Here is a 25000-nt window from a genome sequence, read left to right on the forward strand (position 1 = left end):
CTTTCCCCCACGATAACCTCAAAGAATTGTATTTATTGTCACTTATCGTGATGTGTTGGCTGTTATCAACCGGTGGTATAAAAAACCGGTGAGACAAGAACCCAAAAGTATGGACGTAAAGAGAAACCGAGAAGACGCAAATTTTCAGTCATTAAATAAGAATATCCTTATGATGTAGACTCTAAGGAAAAAAAGACGCACCACGAAGGAGTTATTCAGATTGGTCATAAATTGATATTAATACAACTGTCGACGGAAAATGCAAAATTGTAAATTTCGGTGGCCGATGGATGAATGTGGGACGCAATGCCATTTGTCTGTAAATTTTGTTCTGGACTTCATCCTTTTTTTTCATTATTTGTGGCCCGCGTTTTGTGAGCCGTTCAAGGAGGCCATCTCGATGTTTCCCTAAACGAGCGTAGTAAATCACCTTAAAACAATACTGCGGTATTACGGTATATGGGAGCCACTGTCGTATAAGCTAGCGTTGCATGTTCTACTGAGTGTCTTCATGCTTGTCAAACCCTAGCTTGACCAAGAAGGTCGTCAGATCTCTCCGCAGCTGAGAACGTTTGGAGTATTATGAGCAGGGCCCTCCAACCAGCTCGGGATTTTCACAATATAAAGGACAGAATTTGGAACGTTATCCCTCAGGAGGACATCCAACAACTACACTCATGCTCATAAATTAAGGATAATTGCAGAATGTGGTGCCAGAAAACGTGGCACTACACAAAACTGGCGCTAATTGCATGGGCACATAGGGAACACACACGACACAGATCTGTAACTCCACGGTATTGGTGATAAGTTGAGAAAACCGTCCAGAAACACATGTGCTACAAAACGCAACTGTTTCCTGCACATGTACCCCGACATCAGTATGGGATATGATCACCATGCACACGTACACAGATCGCACAACGGGTTGGCATGCGCTGAATCAAGTGGTCGAGCAGCTGCTGGGGTATAGCCTCCCATTCTTGCACCAGTGCTTGTCGGAGCTCCTGAAGTGTCGTAGGGGTTTGAAGACGTGCAGTGATACGTCGACCGAGAACATCCCAGACGTGCTCGATGGGGTTTAGGTCTGGAGAACAGGCAGGCCATTCCATTCGCCTGATATCTTCTGTATCTAGGTACTCATCCACGATGGCAGCTCGGTGGGGCCGTGCGTTATCATCCATCAAGAGGAAGGTGGGACCCACTGCACGCCTGAAAAGGCGGACATACTGATGCAAAATGACGTCCCGATACATCTGACCTGTTACAGATCCTCTGTCAAAGACATGCAGGGGTGTACGTGCACCAATCATAATCCCACCCCACATCATCAAACTACGACCTCCATACAGGTCCCTTTCAAGGACATTAAGGGGTTGGTATATGGTCCCTGGTTCACGCCAGATGAACACCTGGCGAGAATCACTGTTCAGCCTATACCTGGTCTCGTCCGTGAACATAACCTGCGACCACTGTTCCAATGACCATGTATTGTGTTCTTGACACCAGGCTTTACGGGCTCTCCTGGGACCAGAGTACAGTGGAATGCACTTACAGGTCTCCGGGCGAATAAACCATGTCTGTTCAGTCGTCTGTAGACTGTGTGTTTGGAGACAACTGTTCCAGTGGCTGCGGTAAGGTCCCGAGCAAGGCTACCTGCAGTAGTCCGTGGCCGTCAGCGGGCGCTGATGGTTAGATGTCGGTCTTCTTGTCGTGTTGTACACTGTGGACGTCCTGTACTGTAGCGCCTGGATACGTTTCCTGTCTGCTGGAATCGTTGCCATAATCTTGAGATCACACTCTGTGGCACACGGAGGGCTCGTGCTATGACCTGCTGTGTTTGACCAGCCTCCAGTCGCCCTAGTATTCTACTCCTCATAACGTCATCAATATGTGTTCTCTGAGCCATTTTCAACACATTTTCACCATTAGCACGTTTTAAAACGTCTGCACACTTACTAGCTGCACCGTACACTGACATGAACCAACACATATCTGCGTATGTGTACTGCCACCAGCGCCACCGTACGACGACCGCAGGTCAAATGCATTGCATGGTTATACCCCGAGGTGATTTAAACCCGCAAACCGCCCACCAGAGCGTTGTTTCATCGTGTGTCAGCATTATCCTTAATTTATGAGCATGAGTGTATATCAGTCAAGGCCAGGCCGAATAAACACTTGCGTAAGGGATAGAGATGGACCAACTCGTTACTGACTTGCTCAGTTCGTGAAGCTCTTTGTCTTGAATAAATGGTACAATTATTCTGAAATTGAAGTCGTCAGTCGTTCTACGTAATAAGGAAATGTGATTCTGCTATGAGCAAACACATTTTTTTTTCTCTCTCTCTAGGCAGAACCGCATTTCCTATATTACATACTAGGAAGTAAACGTGGACAAGGAAAGAGCTTCCACCACAAAATCATTGTAACAACCTGTTTGTCTGTACATGTACATCACCTCTACCGATATCCTTGCCATTCAGATGATTTCTTCGTAGTACGTCTCCTTTTTGTCTTAGAGTGTATTATGAACCAAGCTGGTACACTGGGCCGGCCGCGGTGGCCGTGCGGTTCTGGCGCTGCAGTCCGGAACCGCGAGGCTGCTATGGTCGCAGGTTCGAATCCTGCCTCGGGCATGGGTGTGTGTGTTGTCCTTAGGTTGGTTAGGTTTAAGTAGTTCTAAGATCTAGGGGACTTGTGACCTAAGATGTTGAGTCCCATAGTGCTCAGAGCCATTTGAACCATTTTTTGGTACACTGGTCCACCGGTAGTGGAAAGTCTTCGCTCTGTTCACCAAAAGTAACAGCTTTAAGCTGGTAGTAAAAGAATTCTGATGGGTGCCATGCGGCTAAGTGTTTTCGACATGTACTGTTCAGGCATGTACTGAGTTGTCCATCGGCTGATTGCGACCTCCTGTCGCACCGAATTCAAACTTTCTTAGTTGCCACGTTCAGAAATTTTTTGGAAACTCCGTGTACTCGGCCATTTTGTTAGCAGTGCCTAAGAGTGGGGACATTTGGCGTCCGCCTAATGCTCACGCGGGACAGGTCATGACATTCCTAAAACGGAGATATCTGGCAACACTATGTATCATCTAGCTAATGAGGCGCTGACCACATAGTATGTACACCAATAAAAGAAAATAAGGCTTACTCAATAAATAAATCTTGATTAATCTTTTGGAGAAAGGTGTCATAGAGAATGCGCAGTATGTTGATGAAACAACTGCTTTCATTCTTCAAGCGTTTGACGACTGAGGATGAAATAGTCCAGTAAGTAGCCAATTATCGTGGCGAAACAGTAACAGGCAGGAGTGAAGCGACGGCCTGTAGATTCCGCAGTCATGTAACTCCCGTCTGCAAGGCTGCCGAAGCCCGAAGTACGAAACTGTGAATTCTTAAGTCACCTCCTACGTCGCCCATTGCAGTCGGCGTGGCTATTGCGCCGTCAGTGGCAAATTCCACAGCTCGCTGTGATGTATCCCTTGCCTCTCCTAACAGATTAATCGAATTAATACTTATGTGGATGTGGTCCTCTTAGGTAACATTGTCACAGAAAGAGTAATCATTACCTAGAATTTTGAAGTTTTTGTATTCCACAACTAACGTATATTCAACGAGCACTAGACTGCGGCTGAGTTTTTCGATTACTTGTTATGGCACCAGTGTCCGTAGCATCTATCATTAAACGAGTTTAGTCTTTTCTGCGCTGATACGTAATTCATAAGCACCCTGTAGTCAGAGACCCAGATTTCCCTAACCGAACACAGGAGGCGAGAGTAGAAGCCAGTGCGCTACCTCGGTATAGGCAATCCATCGAACTAATTGCAAAGTGCGCTGTTGTCTCGTTGCCACAACGGAAGATTTTTGAGTAACGGCTGAGCAGTCGTGTTTTGCCACGCTAAAGAATGCTTTGCCGTGCTCATCCACCAACTGTTACTATTGTAGCCTGGAGGTGACGTGGAGGTGCTCCATCCAAGTACTGTATTTCGCACGCTCAGTGATACGATATGATACGTCGGCTTTGTGTGTCAGCAGCAGTGAACTCACCATCTTCTGTATGGGTCCAGCAGTGATCAATCACGATTATAACGGCCTCTCCACCGCTGGATTCAGCGCGTCGGTATCACACCTAGGGCACGTGGCATAAGTTGAAAGAAACAATTCATCGACGCTGTCTGCAGAAAATGGTGAAAGGTTTAGCTGATAAGATCTTGACAAATGGTGATTACAGAGTCTTTGATCATTTACCCTACAATATAAAATATCTTGCACATACGAAAGTTAAGTGTGAAAACAAATTACCCAAGTTCCTCGTGGAAAACTACTACTACGGTGTAAAATAAATTATATTAAAAACTTGTCGCTTATCTAGTGGAAACAATCGAATACTTGCTGCTGTTGTTAAGATATATATTTTTATACTCCTATGTAATAAATGAGCATGCAACATACACTACTGGCCATTAAAATTGCTACACCAAGAAGAAATGCAGATGATAAACGGGTATTCATTGGACAAATTTATTATACTAGAACTCACATGTGATAACATTTTCACACAATTTGGGTGCATTGATCTTGAGAAATCAGTTCCCAGAACAACCACCTCTGGCCGTAATAACGACCTTGATACTCCTGGGCATTGAGTCAAACATAGCTTGGATGGCGTGTACAGGTACAGCTGCCCATGCAGCTTCAACACGATACCACAGTTCATCAAGAGCAGTGACTGGCGTATTGTGACGAGCCAGTTGCTCGGCCACCATCGACCAGACGTTTTCAATTGGTGAGAGATCTGAAGAATGTGCTGGCCTGGCAGCAGTTGAACATTTTCTGTATCCAGAAAGGCCCATACAGGACGTGCAACATACGGTCGTGCATTATCCTGGTGAAATTAGGGTTTCGCAGGGATCGAATGAAGGGTAGAGCCACGGGTCGTAACACATCTGAAATGTGACGTCCACTGTTTAAAGTGCCGTCAATGCGGTCAAGAGGTGACCGAGACGTGTAACCAATGGCACCCCATAACATCACGTCGGGTGATACGCCAGTATGGCGATGACGAATACACGCTTCCAATGTGCGTTCACCGCCATGTCGCCAAAACCGCATGCGACCATCATGATGCTGTAAGCAGAACCAGAATTCATCCTAAAAAATGACGTTTTGCCATTCGTGCACCCAGATTCGTATTTGAGAACACCATCGCAGGTGCTCCTGCCTGTGATGCAGCGTCAAGGGTAACCGCAGCCACGGTCTCCGAGCTGATAGTCGATGCTGCTGCAAACGTCGTCGAACTGTTCGTGCAGATGGTTGTTGTCTTGCAAACGTCCACATCTGTTGACTCAGGGATCGAGACGTGGCTGCACGATCCGTTACAGCCATGCGGGTAAGATGCCTGTCACCTCGACTGCTAGTGATATGAAGCCGTTGGGATCCAGCACGGTGTTCCGTATTACTCTCCTGAACCCGTCGATTCCATATTCTGCTAACAGTCATTGGGTCTCGACCAACGCGAGCAGCAATGTCGCGATACAATAAACCGCAATCGCGATAGGCTACAATACGACCTTTATCAAAGTCGGAAACGTGATGGCAGGCATATCCCATCTTTACACGAGGCATCATAACAACGCTTCACCAGGCAACGCCGGTCAACTGCTGTTTGTGTATGACAAATCGGTTGGAAACTTTCCTCATGTCAGCACGTTGTAGGTGTCGCCACCGGCGCCAGCCTTGTGTGAATGCTCTGAAAAGCTAATCATTTGCATATCACAGCATCTTCTTCCTGTCGTTTAAATTTCGCGTCTCTAGCACGTCATCTTCGTGGCGTAGCATTTTTAATGGCCGGTAGTGTATTATTATTATTATTATTATTATTATTATTATTTTGTGGGGTAGGAATTTGACATGTCGACTAGATACTACTGCAAATCGTTTACAGTCATTAACTTTAAGCTAATGCGTGTCATTCTACAGATCATAAAAAGTTTGGATGCCAGTCAGCTTGTGTTACTTCAATGTGTTAGCGTTGTGTAGCAAAGCGTCATACTTTAATTTGTTAGTACATAGTCAAGTCATATTAATGTGGTCACTGTCTATTTTCGGCGACAATGTACGATAAGCCCTTACAGACGGCTGGTGGCAGCAGTAGCAATGGAGGGTATATAAAACGTGTAGGGGGGACGTGCAAAACAGAAATGAAATGATCGCATGGCATTGCTGGCCAGGAGGCCCCATCCGGGGAAGTTCGAGACAACAGCCAGTCCAAAAGCGGAAAAAATTTCCAAGTTGGCTGGGACTCGAACAGTGGACGTTACATTTCACATGTGTTGCGACCCGTGGCTCTACCCTTCATTCGATCCCTGCGAAACCCTACATTTCAGCAGGATAATGCACGACCGCATGTAGCAGGTCCTGTACGGGCCTTTCTGGACACAGAAAATGTTCGATTGCTGCCCTGGCCAGCACATTCTCCAGATCTCTCACCAATTGAAAACGTCTGGTCGATGATGGCCGAGCAACTGGCTCGTCACAGTACTCCAGTCACTACTCTTGATGAGCTGTGGTATCGTGTTGAAGCTGCATGGGCAGCTGTACCTGTACACGCCATCCAAGCTCTGTTTGACTCAATGCCCAGGCGTATCAAGGCCGTTATTACGGCCAGAGGTGATTGTTCTGGGTACTGATTTCTCAGGATCTATGCACCGAAATTGCGTGAAAATGTAATTACATGTCAGTTCTAGTGTAATATATTTGTCCAATGAATACCCGTTTATCATCTGCATTTCTTCTTGGTGTAGCAATTTTAATGGCCAGTAGTTTAATAATAATAACAACAATAATAATAACAGCAATCAAATAACTAACTTGCATAATCTACAGTGCCTGGCAAGAAAAGAGAAATACCCGGAAGAGGTGGTCGGATGGTAGGAGACAAGTCCACTCTTTGGGCACAAACTGACATTTGATCTATGGGTTGCACATATGCAGGGCTTGGCGAGAGGAGCGGCAATGACGGGCTCCTTTGTAAATATTTACAAAACCCACACAGCATTCACAGAACCCACACAGATTCGTCAGCACACACACACATGCACACACACACACACACACACACACACACACACACACACGCACTCACACTCACACACACACACATCTTGCTCTTCGAATCACAACAAAGTACCTTACCGCCATTTAAAATTAAAGAGTCATTCAGTATATACGGCGGAGTTGGCCATTTTGTTGGCACCAAAACACTGCTGTTACTTGATCATTTACCCACTTGATGCAAGGCCAAATACAACCTCAAATTAAACGTCGCTAATCTGTATTAGTGTTCTGTCACAGTACAATATACGTGTGGCTCACTTTACTGAAATTACGTGTTTACCTTACAGGTTAAGTTACAGATGTCGTTGAATGTGGTTCGATCGTTTCAGCAAACTGAAATAGTACTTTAGAGAAATCAAAATTTTTCTACATCGTTTGTCAAAATTGATGTTCCTATTTCGTGATGTCTTGCGTGGGTGCTCTTAAAATGGTGTTGTCCTCTTTTGCAGGCTGTGCCACAGAAAATTTGGCAGCGCATCCGTGAGAATTACTGCAGCCTGGCACACCTCGCCCACGCCACGAATGCGCGTATCAACAAAATTGTTCTGCTGTCATTCACAACTAATCTCTACTTCATTTGCTATCAGCTCCTCAACAGTCTCTCGTAAGTGTACCACGAATTTCACAATATTTATCAAACACAGAGGCATAATTATACTAGATGCATCAGATGTGCTCTTGCAAGCTTCGGACGTGTATTCCACACCAAAACAAGAAAAGCAGTAAAGGAAACCTATGCTCTGAAGTCCGTTGTTTTTAGTTATTAACGAAAGAACACATTACAACGTTTTCAAGCCGGAAACACACAACAAAACTTGAAAAAGTGTCCTTTGCTTGCTTCCACACACGCGAGCACTTGTAGGATCATGGACTGTCACGCCCTCTGAGCCTACCCGGACGGTGTCGCTGGTTTTGCGCATTTCTATGGTACTATGCTAGATAATTTCTACATTATGAATGCCCTCTACATAAAACCAATAGTTTTAGATTTGTCCATACATAATAAGCCAACTGAGTGAGATCGGAGGGAGATTCTAGGCCAAGGAACTGGTCCTCCTGTACTTATATATCTGTCATGGAAGGTTTAATACAGTGCAACTAGAATAACGAAGGGATGTTAAAACCTTAAACCCCATTATTTTTTCTACATATCGATATATGCGAACGAAATGTGCTGGAAACTTATAGTGCATAAATCACTCCTTTTATTCGCAGGGATGCATCCTGTACGAAGCGTGGAAGAGTGAATGAAGTCCTCGAGGACAGAATCTGAAAGATGTGCCGGGAGTATACAGGGTGTTCAAAAAAAGTGTCGAATACTTTGAGAGGTGGTAGCATAAACAAGAAAAATTAGTCCAATAAACATGGATCCGGAAATGCAAACTTTCTACGATAAACACGTGTTTACAAGAGGTGTTCAACGTGGCGTCTATTCATGAGAATGCACACTCCTGCATTCCGGCGTAAGGAACGACGCACGCTTTGAAATATATACGATTATTGTTTTACATGCTGGCACGCATTAAAGAAGCGTCCCTATAGTGTGCTCACAACGTTGGTTGCCCTGGTGTAGACCAATTCGTTCAAGTGCCACCATCACCAAAAATGTAGGGATTGAGGTCTGGGGAAAAGGAGGCCAAGGTGTGCTCCCCTCCACCCCCCCCCCCCCCCCCCCCCCCCGCGACCCCTCTATACTCGCACACATTGTGACGAAAGCGTGCTGGTGCGCCTTCATGTATGAATCACGTTTGTATTCGTTGCTGCAGAGCCTCCAGCGAAGAAGGCAATACATTAATGAGAAAGTCCAAATAATGCGCCCCAGCTAACCGGTTAACCTTTGTGGTATGGCCCTATTAATCTGTCGCCAAGTACGCCTGCCCATACTTTGATTTAGAATCGTTATTGATGTCTTCCTTTCTGAATTTCTCGGGGATTTGCGTCTGCCCATTCATGCTTGTTACGAAAATTCACAACACTACCTCTTGCGAACACTGCCTCATCGGCAAATAAAATCTTGGAAGTGAACAGTGGATCTGTGGCACACTTCTGGAACAACGATTGACAGAACCGCTGTCTGCCATGATGATCCTGTAGCCCTGGGGTCTGAAAGTGCTGTACATGATATGGGTACAGCAATTGTTCATGAAGTGTCTCCCAGATAAGTGAATGAGACATGCCTTCTGCTATTACTAATCGCCGCACACTGGTCCCAGGGGTTTCTTTCACCGAACGTGGCACACGGTCCTCCATATCAGGCATCCAAGGGTATCTGTGTACATCAGACGCTGGAAAAGTTTGCCGAACAGCTTATCAGAGGGCGCTCTGCACTGCTGATATTTTTCAGCGTAGAGGGCACGGACTGGCAGGATACGTTCATTTGCTAAACAGTAGCAGAATATCATATCCACCATTTCACTCGTCGAGAAGTAGGCTTCTACTGTTAACAAGTGGTGGAAGAGAGAAAATGTGAATGTACTATACCATTTGTACTCACAAACATTGCAATAACAGTCAACACATAAGTGAATTCGCGTTTGGAAGAAAGGAAATCACCATGATACGTACTCAGGGTTGACGGTACTGTACAATAAGGGAGACAAACACGACGAAAACTAACGCAGCTTACAACACAACTCGAACCACACAACTGACTGCAGATGACCTAATGGTAGGTAGAATACTGTGAGTAAGACATCATAATATCCTGCCGACACATCTGACGGAGCGCCAGTGCAACGACTGAGCTAATATCCACAATCAAACGTAGCACAGCCCTTCCTATAAACAAGTGTTAATCTCGGAAAGCATGCGTTTTCGCACTCATGTTTATTGGACTTATTTTTCTTTTTTCGGCGAGAACTACCGCCTCTAAGGTTTTCGACTCTTTTTTTGAACGTCCTGTATTAGGACCTACCACGAAGTTACTAACAGTTTCAGCTCACACATTAACCTTAAACTGAACTGGTATGTGGCCTGAAATGTATCTTAGCTTTTTATAACCCCAAAAAGGCAGGCTGTAAAAATTTGTTGTTTCAGCTCAGTTGCAACCAGTACTAAAGATACAAGAAGTGGTTTAGAAGCTGGTGCTACAGAATATTGGTAAACTAGCAAAGGCTGCGTGTCTCGGCTGCCTTTTGTCAGGAAACATGTCTTGATGGGATTGTGTGGTCTCTCGCTCATCGTCAGCTGCACGGTCGTACATGCAATCATTTGTGCCTGTTAACAAGGCAAACACCTTGTCATGGTTAAACGAAAAACGTACCAAGCGACTCACTCTAATCGTGAAACGTTGGAGACAGATTAGTTTCAAATGTACGTAAATGTCAAATGAGAACATGTGTCTCTAGGAACGTGTCACGATGGTGTAACAGTCGACTGACTCGCGTCTACACTATCATCTTATGTAGCACATGAATACTAATTACTGGACACAACGGTCGTGGCATTTAAAATTTCAGTAATAACTTAGAGATATGAATATTTTTTAGACAAATTTCTATTTGGACTTTTTTCTTGTTACGGTATGAGAAAGCCACCTACAAAGTTTTCAAAAGTATTTCTGATACTATTTGTACATGAAGGTCGTCCAATGGATAATAATGATCGGTTTATTGTTCAGGAAGTTTCTATAATGATGTTGATATGAACGTTCAAGTACAATGAGGAAGGGCGAATGTATCAGTGTGAGACAGAGAACGCTGCTTCAGAAATTAGTCAGTCGAAAGTTATAGAGAAAAATGAAGGAAAATTCAGTTTATTGTTGGTGTACTGTCTAATGCCAACGACCTTGCCGTAGTGGTAATACCGGTTTCCGTCAAGTCACCGAAGTTAAGCGCTGTCTGGCTGGGCTAGCACTTGGATGGGTGATTATCCGGTCTACCGAGCGCTGCTGGCAAGCGGGGTGCACTCAGCCCTTGTGAGGCAAACTGAGAAGCTACTTGATTGAGAAGTAGCGGCTCTAGTCTCGTAAACGGTCTGGAGAGCGGTGTGTTGACCACATGCCCCTCCATATCCACATCCAGTGACGTCTGTGGTTGAGGATGACACGGCGGCCGGTCGGTACCGATGGGCCTTACTAGCCTGTGCGGGCAGAGTTTAGTTAAGTACAGCCTAGGACAAAATCCAAGCACACATATTTCTGCAACACTTTTATTCGTTTTCACAACATGCACATGGTGTTACATTCATAACAATTGCTGGGAGTGGTATCCCCAAGAAGTTATGCTGGCATGACATTTGCTCTTTTTGTTTCTAAATGTAAAGTTAATTTATAGATAAAAAGGTGCAGATCTCAGCATATATTATAACTTTACTTTATTTTATTTCTGCGTATTTATGTGAATGCCAAATTTCATTAAAGCATTTGCCCATACATCGACTGTATTCAAATAAAAGCAAATAATGTCTCTGTCCAAATTACGTTATATCTTCGTATGAAATTCCTGGCTTCAGCGGCAGCTGTACAGCACATCCGCATGCTGACTTAGTTTCGGAACTATCGTGTACTGTGAAAAGTAACCTGTCAATCACAATGGAAGCTGACAGAAGGAGACTAATAACAAAGCCACCTATTCTATCGCAGTAGGTATAGAATTCATTTTTGGATTTAAATCGCTGTATAAACAATACTCATGGCGATACGTTAAATAATTTTCCATCTTCTTGTTACAGAGCCAGCATCCGGCATTACGCTATGAGACAGTCATGTAACTTCTGTACATCATCTGAGTATGAGCCTGAAAGGGTCTTAAAAAGTTCTAAAACCGGCTTATGGTATAAACCACATTTCAAAAATTGACTCATTACAGTTTCCTGTGTTTGTATTAAAAAGTTACGGGTCACTAACCATCCGTAAGGGATAAACTTATTAATAATGCTTTTTGGTATTGTGTGGATATGACTATGTAGTTTGCTACTGGCCATTAAAATTACTACACCAAGAAGAAATGCAGATGATAAACTGGTATTCATTGGAAAACTATGTTACACTAGAACTGACATGTGAGTACATTTTCACGCAATTTGGGTGCATAGATCCTGAGAAATCAGTACCCAGATCAACCACCTCTGGCCGTAATAACGGCCTTGATACGCCTGGGCATTGAGTGAAAAAGAGCTTGGATGGCGTGTACAGGTACAGCTGCCCATGCAGCTTCAACACGATACCACATCTCATCAAGAGTAGTGACTGGAGTACTGTGACGAGCCAGTTGCTCGGCCACCATTGACCAGACGTTTTCAATTGGTGAGAGATCTGAAGAATGTGCTCGCCAGGGCAGCAATCGAACATTTTCTGTGTCCAGAAAGGCCCGTACAGGACCTGCAACATGCGGTCGTGCATTATCCTGCTGAAATGTAGGGTTTCGCAGGGATCGAATGAAGGGTAGAGCCACGGGTCGTAACACATCTTAAATGTAACGTCCACTGTTTAAAGTGCCGTCAATGCGAACAATAGGTGACCGAGACGTGTAACCAATGGCACCCCCATACCATCACGCCGGGTGATACGCCAGTATGGCGACGACGAATACACGCTTCCAATGTGCGTTCACCGCGATATCGCCAAACACGGATGCGACCATCATGATGCTGTAAGCAGAACCTGAATTCATCCGAAAAAATGACGTTTTGCCATTCGTGCACCCAGGTTCGTCGTTGAGTACACCATCGCAGGCGCTCCTGTCTGTGATGCAGCGTCAAGGGTAACCGCAGCCATGGTCTCCGAGCTGATAGTCCATGCTGCTGCAAACGTCGTCGAACTGTTCGTGCAGATGGTTGTTGTCTTACAAACGTTCCCATCTGTTGACTGAGGGATCGAGACATGGCTGCACGATCCGTTACAGCCATGCGGATAAGATGCCTGCCATCTCGACTGCTAGTGATAAGAGACCGTTGGGATCCAGCACGGCTTTCCGTATTACCCTCCTGAACCCACCGATTCCATATTGTACTAACAGTCATGGCATCTCGACCAACCGAGCAGCAATGTCGCGATACGATAAACCGCAATCGCGATAGGCTACAATCCGACCTTTATCAAAGTCGGAAACGTGATGGTACGCATTTCTCCTTCTTACATGGGACATCACAACAACGTTTCACCAGGAAACTCCGGTCAACTGCTGTTTGTGTATGACAAATCGGTTGGAAACTTTCCTCATGTCAGCACGTTGTAGGTGTCGCCACCGGCGCCAGCCTTGTGTGAATGCTCTGAAAAGCTGATCATTTGCATATCGCAACATCTCCTTCCTGCCGGTTAAATTTCGCGTCTGTAGCACGTCATTTTCGTGGTGTAGCAATTTTAATGGCTAGTAGTGTATTTTTAAAGTACTGGAAATAATTGATCATTGACATATAAATTTGTGTATATTCGAACGTTTGAAATTCAAATTCGAACAATTTCACTTTATTTAACCACATTGTAGTGTTGTAAATTGATACAAGATTTTTATTTACATCATTTTTATTTACTTCTGTACATTCTTGCGTCTTGCATTATCCTTGTCGTGAAGGGTACAAGAACAGGGTCTGTTATTCTCGGCATATACTGGGTAGCATTCAGTCAATCTTAAAAGATTTTCAAATCATTCCTGGTGTCACAGCCAATAGCTTTCCACACAATGATTCCAGGAGTTGGAGAGCTATGGTTCTGGAGAATTGCTGCTTTCTGTGATTTTCCACCATGTCGCCTATGGACACGATGGCGTGGAACGGACAACCACGATCAGAAGAGAGACTCGTCACTGAACATCGTAGGGCGACCCTCAATATCCCAGTCCTATCTCTATACCATGCAAGTTCCTGTTGTCTGTGATAAGGTGTCAATGGTAAACGATGCGCGGTAACTCGAGAACTCGCCCAGCCTCCAGTAATCTGACTCCTGGTGACACTGTGCCTGTAACTTCTGCTTGCATTTCAGATGCTGCCCTCCATCTACTCGCCGTACTGCTATCCTGAATCCAGCTCCTTTCATTTCAGGCAATCGTCTGTGCGATTTGTCGATATACTTCTCCCATGTCCCCCAGGACAAAGATTCGACCTCAGGGCACATCCTCAGTTGTGGAGCAAATAGAGAACGAGAACAGTTTCTCAGTGGGTTCCGTACATAGGGGTGAGCGTATATTTAGGGGCAAACCTATTATTCTGCTCCATGTCAGCCCTTAACCTGTTGTTCTCTTTTTATTGACAGGTCTTGCTCTTGTTATAAGCCACTTTATATCAAATTGGTATAAAAATAATGAATTAATCGGACCCATCCCTCACCTCACTCTCCTCTTTTCTCCACCACCCCTCTGGAAACCTCCAACTGTCCCCCGTCCCCCATCACCCTCACCGATACAGGTGCACTTTCAGGCCTGAGTTATTCGAATAACCCCTCCCAGTCTGTCAGTTTGATTGTGTAATTAATTAAATTGATCAATTCATTAATGCCTCCCCTTCTGGGAAATCCTCCAGCCCACCCACTCCCCTCCCCCCCCCCCCCCCCCCCTCATCTGGAAATTGGTGGGTCTGTGCTGGAGAGGAGGGTACTCAGAACAGGAAATTCAGTTACATGGAAGAGGGTACACTGTTTGCTTATAGAATTGCTTCAATTTGCACTGGTTGGATTTCTCTTGCTCATTAGTCTGCTGTTTGGGAAGATGCAGGTCTTGCAAAATACATCGAAAAGAATCAATTATGTCAACTGCTTTTTTTTATTCCGAACACACAAGGAATACTGTCGACATAACTCACCGCATGTAATCATACTGCTAAAAATCTTTCAGTCGCGAAGCACGTGCTCTACGTCATGCACCACCTACCCCACGTATTACTGTGACCGCTGCTGACTGCTGTACAACCATCCGTCCCATTTGCGCGCGTAAACAAATTAGGTGAAGCGTTTGATGCCTCAGTACGTTTGCAAATCTTGCTTTAAATAATTTGTTTCAAATGCATTTGAATACAAAGCACTGCACTGTAGCTGCAAAGTGTGCTGGAAGTTGCGGCGCACCGAGCCACAGCCAGGTGTCTTGGAATCCATGGTGGCTCTCTCAAGAGTTTAGTTCTGGCACCAACTTCTGTCTCCGCTCGTGAGCATAGTAGCCTTCCCAGGAGCACGTGGAACAGTAATACTTCACATAAAAATAAGTGAACCCAAATACACTCGAAAATACGTCGCATGGGAATATTGTCTATAAATTGAAACTAACATAAATGAGTGCAAATAAACCACTTCGAATCTCTAAAGACGATTCTAAATCACGCAAAAATATTGTTAAATACACTAGCACAGTAGTTTGCTAGTGCAAAATCTGGGACCAGTGAAGCGACACGTCCATCAGTGGCCGCAGCTCGCCACAGAGTGAACCAGCAACCGGAAGTGGGGTCTCTGGCTGGGTCGACGTGTGCGTCCAGCACACAGAACGGATCAGCAGAACAAGTGGGTCTTTGTAGAGTGCACCAGAACTCGCATACAAAAGCGCACAAAATCTGTGGCTGCCAGACCAGCACCAACTTGTCCTGCATGCACAGACCAGCATTCATCAGCAGATGGGGGAATGCTGCATTCCTATTGGGTCCTTGGGTGAAATGGTGGGTGGAGGGGGTAGACGTTATATAAACCCTCATCGTGCATCGTGGCGCAGTCGCTTTCATTCTGCCATCGTCAGTTGGCATGTATGTTTTTTTTTTTTTGTTTTTTTGTTGTTTTTTTTTTTTTTTTTTTTTTGGAAGAAATGAAGCACTCAAATTTCAACGACAGCATCAGCAGGGGTAGCAGCAGTATACGCATTCGCCAGGACAGCCCGCCATGTACTACCTTCATTTTAGTATCCCTCATAGCAACTGTTTAGGTCGTAGTCGGTAGAGGCACACCTCCGTATTACCGAGCTTTTGAACAGTTTGCTACTGTAACTTTAGTGTATGACGAATTTTTATTGCGTAGCTGGTATTACAGTCCTCCTTTTTGTTTCTTGTCGTTTCAGCATTCATCCCGAAGAAGTTGGGTGATCTACTGTAGATCAGCAGGTGCAGGCTGAGAGACTATTGCAGCAGCTGCCTCCAGGAATAATAATTGAATCGGCGCATCAATAACATAAGTGCATTTAGGCCTATTTATTTTTGGTCGTAAAATGCAGCTGCTAGAGAAATTTTCTTCACATAATGTACTGTGAATGTAATGATCTACATTTATTTTTCGTAACACGTAGCATTCAGTTGTCTGAGACATATTCTTTGCTTTCCTAGATATTTCTATGAAGGTGTGTGAGGCTGAAAGCAGGTGACATTGATTCAGTCTTGTAAGCAGCAGAATACGATTTTCAAATTCAGTGTGTGTGTTCTATATATAAGTAATTTCAATGAACTAGAGAATATGATTTTTTATTTTTATTTCAGCGAGCTAAAGAATACGATTTCCTGTATGATTGTCAGTTTATGTCTAACATTTTCAAGAAATGATTACGTTCTACATCTTATTGATGTTGGCAACGTCAGCGAGCAAGATAGATAGCTCAAAGGAGAGGGTGAAGTACCGGAGTGAGTGCATGAGATTGCAACTCCTGAGGATGATGAAAGGCATCACTATCTCACACTTTTGGGTGAGGAGGAGGAAATACAGAACTGGGTGGGAGAACTCCCAGAACGACCAACTGAACTGTTCACTTCTTGGACCCAAAGTGTAAAAGATTATAAACCAACTGTCGTCATTACAGGATATAATTATTATTCTGAAATGTTGTTATTTTTATATAGAATATATTTTTAAAAAATCTTGATCGTTCTACTTAATTTTTTTTTCGTTATTCGTATGTTACTGAGGCACTACAGTTACCACCAGTACCACAACATCTAGCTGTGGCACGGGTGCCTAGAGTGTGGAGGCAGAAGTGAAACACTAGCCTGAGCAGATTGTACCTCGGTGCAAAGCGCCGCTCGTGACTGTGCGAGAGGTGGTGGAATCACTTGCAACCACTGCAGCGCCGGCCCCTGCACCATCGCTTACCCTCTGGTCTCTGTGGACGGTTCAATCAGAGGAAGGAAGGGCAGCAATCTCCCACCTCCTGGGCGGGCGGAGGGATGGATGCATCGAATCTTCTAGTCTGGTGCTATTCAAGACTTGGAATTCTGTGGGTGTTCAGCTCTCCATCGACTCAAGAAGAAGATGTGTGAAAATCGTGTTGCTGTGTCTGCTAATGAAAATGTAAAATCACTTTTAATTTGAATGAGAAATAAATGAACTTGAAGCTTCTAGTATGTGTGTTATGTCGCTCCATATCCACATTCAGTGACGCCTGTGCTTGAGGGTGACACGGCGGCCGGTCGGTACCGATGGGCCTTACTGATTTCACCCTGATCCCCCTTTGATAGTATACAGTGTTGCCCAAATACTATATCTGTTGTTTTCTTCTAACACAGGAGATACAATTTTAGACATGTTTGCTACAATTCTTTGGAAGTGGACACATTCATGTCCCTCCTGCTTCATAAAACAGCCGGCCGCAGTGGGCGAGCGGTTCTGGGCTCTTCAGTCTGAAACCGCGCGACCGATACGGTCGCAGGTTCGAATTCTGCCTAGGGCATGGATGTGTGTGATGTCCTTAGGTTAGTTAGGTTTCAAAATAAAAATGGTTCAAATGGCTCTGAGCACTATGGGACTTAACTTCTTTGGTCATCAGTCCCCTAGATCGTAGAACTACTTAAACCTAAGGATTCGAACCTGCGACCGTAGCGGTCGCACGGGTCCAGACTGTAGCGCCTAGAACAGCATGGCCACTGCTGCCGGCGTTAGTTAGGTTTAAGTAGTTCTAAGTTTTAGGGGACTGATGACCTCAGATGTTAAGTTCCATAGTGCTCAGAGCCATTTGAACTTTTTTTCCATAAGACGATTGATGCTGCACGATAGGTGTAATCACATGCAACCATTCCATATATTTTATTATCTTCCATCTTAAACTTCACCTCCATAATAGCGCTCATCTTCAGAGAAACTAATCTCATTTGTGCCATGCACATTATTTATAAATAAAATGCGATAGAGGATAGTTTTTTTTGTAAATAACGACAACAAAAATATATAGCAACGATTTTTTTCATTTACTCAGTTCACACAGATACTATTTGGTTTTTGAGATACAGTTCAGTTCTTGAGATCCAATGCAGTTTTTGAGGTACAGTTGAGTTCTTGAGATACAATTTGAATACAATTTGACTCTGATATTTTAATGCAGAGACGCTATTTCACATACTCGCTGCAATAGTAACATTGATTGAGAATATTTTTACATTTTTTCCCAGCTACACTGGATGAGAATATTTACAATTTTTTTTTTTATAAATCTACGCTAAAATCTAACGCGGAGATACTTTTACTTATTACTGCTGATTTCAAAAATGGTTCAAATGGCTCTGAGCACTATGGGACTCAACTGCTGAGGTCATTAGTCCCCTAGAACTTAGAACTAGTTAAACCTAACTAACCTAAGGACATCACAAACATCCATGCCCGAGGCAGGATTCGAACCTCCGACCGTAGCGGTCTTGCGGTTTCAGACTGCAGCGCCTTTAACCGCACGGCCACTTCGGCCGGCACTGCTGATTTCCACAGTCCCAGTAGCATATGTTGTACGGTAACTCTGATGGACTTTGTACACTTAAAAACTAATCAGTCTTGCACAGCTAGAGGCAGGTGAAACTTAAAAACTATTCTATTTACATGACGCGCTTGGTAGGTAGATAAATACATTTACACAGTACACATACGCTGTGGATGGATAATAAATAAATATATAAGTATTTTTTGTTTGTTTACGTCTTTGTTTACTTTTTTAAACTTTTTGTCTTTTTTCACACATGTTGTGCATATATGCGAGGGCTGGAACTTAAATAGTGGCAACTACTTATTCACAACCAATACAAAAGAGTTACATGTTTGTACCTGTTATTTGTACCTGTTACTGTCCTTCAAAGTAGTCACCAGCGTTGTGTAGAACCCGAGACGGCGATGTGGAAGGCGTAGTATACCGTAAGCAGAGCCTGTTCGTTGATGGTGCGAATGGACCGGTCTACTGCCTGTCGAATCTCTGGAACAGTTCTGAAGCGAATGCCACGAAGTGGTTCCTTCATCTTCGGAATCAAATAAAAATCACAAAGACTTAAGTCCGGGGAGTATGGTGGATGCTACAGTACTTCCCAGTCCCATCGACCGAACAGACCAGCCGGCCGCTGGTGGCCGAGCGGCTCTAGGCGCTTCGGTCCGGAAACGCGCAACTGCTACGGTCGCAGTTTCGAATCTTGCCTCGGGCATGGATGTGTGTGATGTCCTTAGGTTAGTTAGGTTTAAGTAGTTCTAAGTTCTAGGTGACTGATGACCTCAGATATTAAGTCCCATAGTGCTCAGAGCCATTTGAACCATTCGAACAGACCAGCCATAGCTTGTGCTGTATGCGCCCGTGCATTGTCGTGCAAAATGATGGGTGGGTTGCGCAGAAAGTGTCGCCGCTTCTTTCACAAAGCTGTTCGCAGGTGATGCTCCAAAAACGAACAGTTTTACTGTGCATTGACGGTCTGCCGTGGAGGAACGTAATGCGTTAGGATAACGCCATCACAGTCGTACACGAGGATCACCATACTGGGGCTCTGATGAACTTCCGAATTTGACGGCGACCCATAATGACGCCATTCATAGGATTGGCGTGTCAGTTTTGGCTCGTTCGATGTGGCCCATGTCTCACCCAGCGTTACGATACGGCGTAAGAAAGCCTCTCCTTCGTGCTCATAGTACCTCAAGTGCGCCTGAGCCGCGTCGTAACGCATCCATTTCTGCATTTTCGTCAGGTCATGCGGAACCAATCGTGATGCAATTTTTCGCATGCCCAGGCGTTCCTTCAGGATGCGAAGCACAATCGCATGCGCTAATCCGGTTTGGTGGGCGAGCTCACGAATCGTATGGCGTCGATCACTCTCCACTAACTTCTTCTTCAGCGACGCTAAGACGACCTGCCCGATGCATGTCTGCCACAGTTAGCCGATCTTCGTTGAAGGATTTTACCCAACGTGCCACTGTTCTGTACAACAATACCGATTCAAAGCACGCCTCTTGAAGACCTTGATGACACTGTCGTGCTGTACGACCTCTGGCACATTCAATCTTGATCCAACTCCGTTGTTCCTGTTTCGAAAACATAGTGACACCGTTACGTTAGACCGCTCGCTCACAAGTGACTGTGTTTCCCTCGATTGTGCGCACGCCAGTGACGTGGGATGGGCGAGTCCATTTGCTCGGGGGTAAGGTAAGTATGTCAACAACGTGTGCTATCAGCGACAATAGTAGATTCCATTGCATGGTGTCTCCACAGCAGTGTTGCCACTATTCAAACTGCAACCTGCGTACTTACACATGGAGCTGGACAATAGGTTTGACTCTGAATGTAAGGCAATCTGCACTAGCAAATTGTCTCTGTCCCGCTACTATCTTCCACCTGTAAAGTTCCAATAAAGGTAGACAATATTTTTTTCTGTACTAAATATAAACTAAGGAGGAAATAATAACCTACAAATCCCACAGGCAAGGAAATAGTGCCATGTCAGTTTTGTAGTGTGCGATCAAGGTTTTCATGTTGTAACACTTTCTGTTTCCGTCTGTGTGTGTCTTCAGAGAATATAGTGAGGTCAACGCTCGGATTGAGTTTCTATTCTGATTACTTTTGTTCACAGTTTGAATCCGAGTATGCTGGAGATGGTGTATCGATGTTGGTCATTCGCCTACCTCGTTGCCAGAACTTGTGCAGTCTCGCTGTCTGCTGCAAGAGTATATGAGAAGAGCCATGAGCCTAAAAGACTTCTTTTCCTAGTGCATCCAAAGAGCTATGGAGTAGAGGTACATGATTATGAATATATTCCACATTATTGCTGGATAAGAACAAGCAACAGCCTTAGATTTCCAGTTTTTGTATTTTAAGTACCCTACACTAAGATACGTTTCTGTTCAACAGGTACAGAGACTACTTGACCAAATCAATTCAGATGAGATTGCACTTACTGGGTTTAATTTTTTCAGTATAACAAGAACATTTATGTTGACGGTAAGACTATTAGAAAAAATTTGTCATTGTCAGACATAAGGTATTTGTAGTTGGTAGTTTCTCAGTTGTAATTTTTTTGGGTGTAAAACGACTGATGTGATAGGAATTTTAGTAGTGTTAAGTGTAATTTTTTTTCTTTTCTTTCTTTATTGAGTTACGATTCCCCCAAAGGGGGCGGGCTGGCAGCAGCTTAGTACACCGCTCTTCAGCCTACAGAATTTGTTTTAAAAAGATGAAGATAATAAATAATAAAAGCAGGCGATGAAATCGGTGACTTCAATGGTAAAATGGCGGAAAGTCGTGGAACTTAAAACATAAAACAAATGGTTGATGATGCTAATAAAATACATATGAAGCAGACAGGTAAAATAATAGTCAATTAAAAAAACAAAAACGGCGACAGTCTGGTTTCTGTTCACAGGAGATATAAAATTCACACCCAGCGACAGCATGATTTCTGTTCGCAACACGTTGGAAAGACGAACAACACTGATCATTCACTTGAACACTGCACTAAAAAGTTGGCACAAATATGATATACCACAGCCGAGGGCAGATGGGGGGAACCTGGACAGATGATGGGAAAGGAAAGGGGGGGGAGAGGAAAAACGAAGTAGAGGGGAGGAGGAAAAAGGAGCCGATGGAGGACGAGGACCCATAAGAGAGGGGGGAGGGGTGCTGGGCAGACATGACAGGGAGTGGGGGAAGGCAGAGGAGGGGAATTCAAAAGGACTCAGGAGGGGGGGGGGAGAAGGGAGGCAGAGAAAGGTTAGGCAGGGAGAAAAACAGGATGGAAGGGGGGGAGAAGAGGGAGCCCAGGGAAAGGACAGAGGAAAGGAGGGGAGGTGAGGATCAGAGTTGATAGGAGGGATAAATGGAGGGAGAGAGGGCATCATCCGGGAGGGGGAGTTGACGGAAGCCACCTTGGGAAAGGAGATGAAAGGTGTAGAGATGGAGGGTAGGGGGCACACAACAGTGAAGGCGCGGCAGAGGGCGGGGATTGGAGAGGAGAGGGGCAACCAGGGGGTGAGGGGGATCAAGGCGACGAGAGGTGTAGAGTATGCGGATATGTTCGAGGAAGAGGAGCAGATGGGGGACAGGAATGAGGTCGTAGAGGATCCACGTGGGGGACGGGAGGCGTATACGGAAGGCAAGGCAGAGTGCAGTTTAATTGTAGTACTAGTAGAAATAATAATAGTAGTAGTTTCACGTGTAATTCTTTTGGGTGTAGAAAAACTAATGTGATAGGAATTTTAGTAGTGGTAATAGTAGTACTAGTAGTAATAGTAGTTTAACGTGGGACTTCCAGTAAGTAATGCAGCACTTTTTTTCTCGGCCATTTTCGGTTGGAAAATGTGGAATTCGTTGTAGTACATCGTGGAATATTTCCGATTTGGTCCCTACAGTTTCTAGAAGTTTCGATAGGTGGCGGCGCTGTATGTAGCCTGCAAAACGGCGTCTGTAACTGAGACACGTTCCAGGCAGAGAGCTGTCAATGAGTTTGTTTTAGCGGAAAACCAGAGAATCGCAAATATTCATAGGCGCAACCTGGCAGTGAACAAAAGCACAGTGAGAGGTTGAGCGAGGGATCGACCATCAACGCAACAAGGTCGCGCAAACATGTCCGATCTCACGCATGCTGGCCGGCCATTAGCAGCTAGCTGTGAATCCTGCAATGTTAGAACAGGTGGACACTCTCATTTCAGGTGATCGACTGATCATAACCAAATACCTCGTTGCTCGACTAGACGTCTCTGTTGGTAGTGCCGAAACACTCGTCTACCATCTGGAATTCTCAAAGGTGTGTGCCCGCTGGGTAACTCGCCGCCTAAGAGCGTAAGAGCTATGAAGGATCATCTTTGCGTAGGCGGTATGGAGCTGATCGTGACACTTATTTGTCGAAAATCATCACAGGCGAGGAAACATGCGTTCATCACTTTGAACCGAAAACAAAATGGCAGTCCATGGAATGCGCCATACTATCTCTCCTCCGAAGAAAACATTCAAATCCGCACCCTCAGCGGGTAAAGTCGTGAAGACGGTCTGCTGAGCTTTCGAAGGACAAAAAAAAAAAAGGGTCAAATGGCTCTGAGCACTATGGGACTTAACAGCTGAGGTCATCAGTCCCCTAGAACTTAGAACTACTTAAACCTAACTAACCTAAGGACATCACACACATCCATGCCCGAGGCAGGATTCGAACCTGCAACCGTAGCGGTCGCGCCTTTCGAAGGAGTTATTCTGTTTGATGTCCTCCCTCGTAGTGCAAGGATCCACTCTGAAGTGTATTGTGATACCCTCAGGAAACTAGGAAATGACTTCTGCGTGTTCGTCGTCACAAAGACGCAAAGCCTCACAGAAATCTGCGCACTCAGTAAGAGCTCACAAAACTTCATTGCACTATCCTTCCTCGTCCACCCTAAAGCCCTTATCTCGATTCCGACATCCATCTGTTTGGCCCAACGATGAGTGCAATCGGCGGGAAGCAGTACTCGGATGCTGTATTTGGATGACGGGGAGTTTATCGACGCAGCAGGACGTTGGCGCCGATGTCGACAAGTGGAGTGATCCCATGCGGGCGTGCACGCCCTGCCAGTAAGGTGGCGTCAGGCCGTCGTATTGGACGGAGATAGTGTTAAAAATGGGGTTTTGCAGCCAAAGGAGTGGGGAATAATATGGCGTAATGAAATCCTGCATAAAACCTACCTGCTTTCAAAAAAAGTGTTGCATTATTTATTGAACGCTCTCGTATTTATGTGTAGATCACTTTTACAAAGATATTTCTGTGATAGGACCACAATAATTTCCTCCATGGGACAAACATAAGTGACGAATCTTTATCCGCAACGCACCCAGATGACTTCCCCAGCAGTCTGGATTGACCTGGCACAGCCGGTACGTTCCCACTGATACGAATTACTACCCAATACTCATTTTCCTCACTGGACTGCGTCATTTTGTTTGGACTCCTCGAGCAGCGTGCTACGGTACTGGGACATCATAGATGCAGGCGCCAACAAAAAAAATAATTAAAATTTATTTTATCGAGGTGATAATTAAAACCTTATGACTACATTGCCCTTACTAAAATATTCTCGAATTTGTTTTATATGAAGCACATTTCACTGATGCTACAAATTGTGTGTTTCATTGAAGTTTCGTGAACAGTTCTCCGTCTTTCGTTGGAATAATTCAAGTATGTCCTCGGAGCCTAAACGAAAAGATTCGTCACTAATTTCGTTCGAACTTGTGCCACAATCTGCAGTTGGTTGTAACATGTTGCCTCAATACCTGCTGGAACAGTCTCCTCAACATGTTGTTTCAGGCCTTCAGGCGCACACGTTGAGGGTAAACGGTGGCCCCTCTTGTCTGTTGTTGACTTTTGCCTCAGGCTTGTCATTATTCGCACAACATTCGAGCTGGCAAGCATTAACAGACTCTTGCCCGTCTGCGCTTTCATCTGCCTCACACTACACAACAGGTTTCCCGGCAGCTGAGGTGTGTAGCAAAGGCCCAGTTTCAGTTACAGTGGGAGATAAAGCTTCTAAGTTGTTGATAAGGAAGATGGATGCACCACACTGAGTTCTCCCTGGTCTCTGCCTTTCCTGTACAGTGCATGTAAAATTACCACTGACAAGCCACTCACACTCAAGTAGACGACTAATGATAGGTGCAGTATTCTCTCAGGGAGAGACAGCATCCATGCCAGAGGAAAGTGCGGGGGTAAGATTAATAAACGATTCGAGATCATTTTTCATCCATCCCTCGTCTGGAAATTCCGTTGTATGTGGTATTGACGTGCACAACAATAAAATT

At 44.8% G+C, this 25000-nt stretch overlaps 1 protein-coding gene across 1 annotated transcript in view; it reads left to right on the forward strand.

Annotated features, from left to right (window-relative positions):
- The window catches only part of LOC124775711 (gustatory receptor 5a for trehalose-like), a 75101-nt gene that overhangs the window by 49172 nt on the left and 929 nt on the right, over positions 1 to 25000 (forward strand). The window contains exons 3-7 of the mRNA XM_047250538.1: positions 7571 to 7718; positions 10918 to 10931; positions 14041 to 14099; positions 20817 to 20979; positions 21095 to 21184. Of these exons, the coding sequence (XP_047106494.1) occupies positions 7571 to 7718; positions 10918 to 10931; positions 14041 to 14099; positions 20817 to 20979; positions 21095 to 21184 (474 nt within the window). The remainder of the gene's footprint in view (positions 1 to 7570; positions 7719 to 10917; positions 10932 to 14040; positions 14100 to 20816; positions 20980 to 21094; positions 21185 to 25000) is intronic.

Source organism: Schistocerca piceifrons, chromosome 2 (assembly GCF_021461385.2).
Source record: "Schistocerca piceifrons isolate TAMUIC-IGC-003096 chromosome 2, iqSchPice1.1, whole genome shotgun sequence".
NCBI lineage: Eukaryota > Metazoa > Arthropoda > Insecta > Orthoptera > Acrididae > Schistocerca > Schistocerca piceifrons.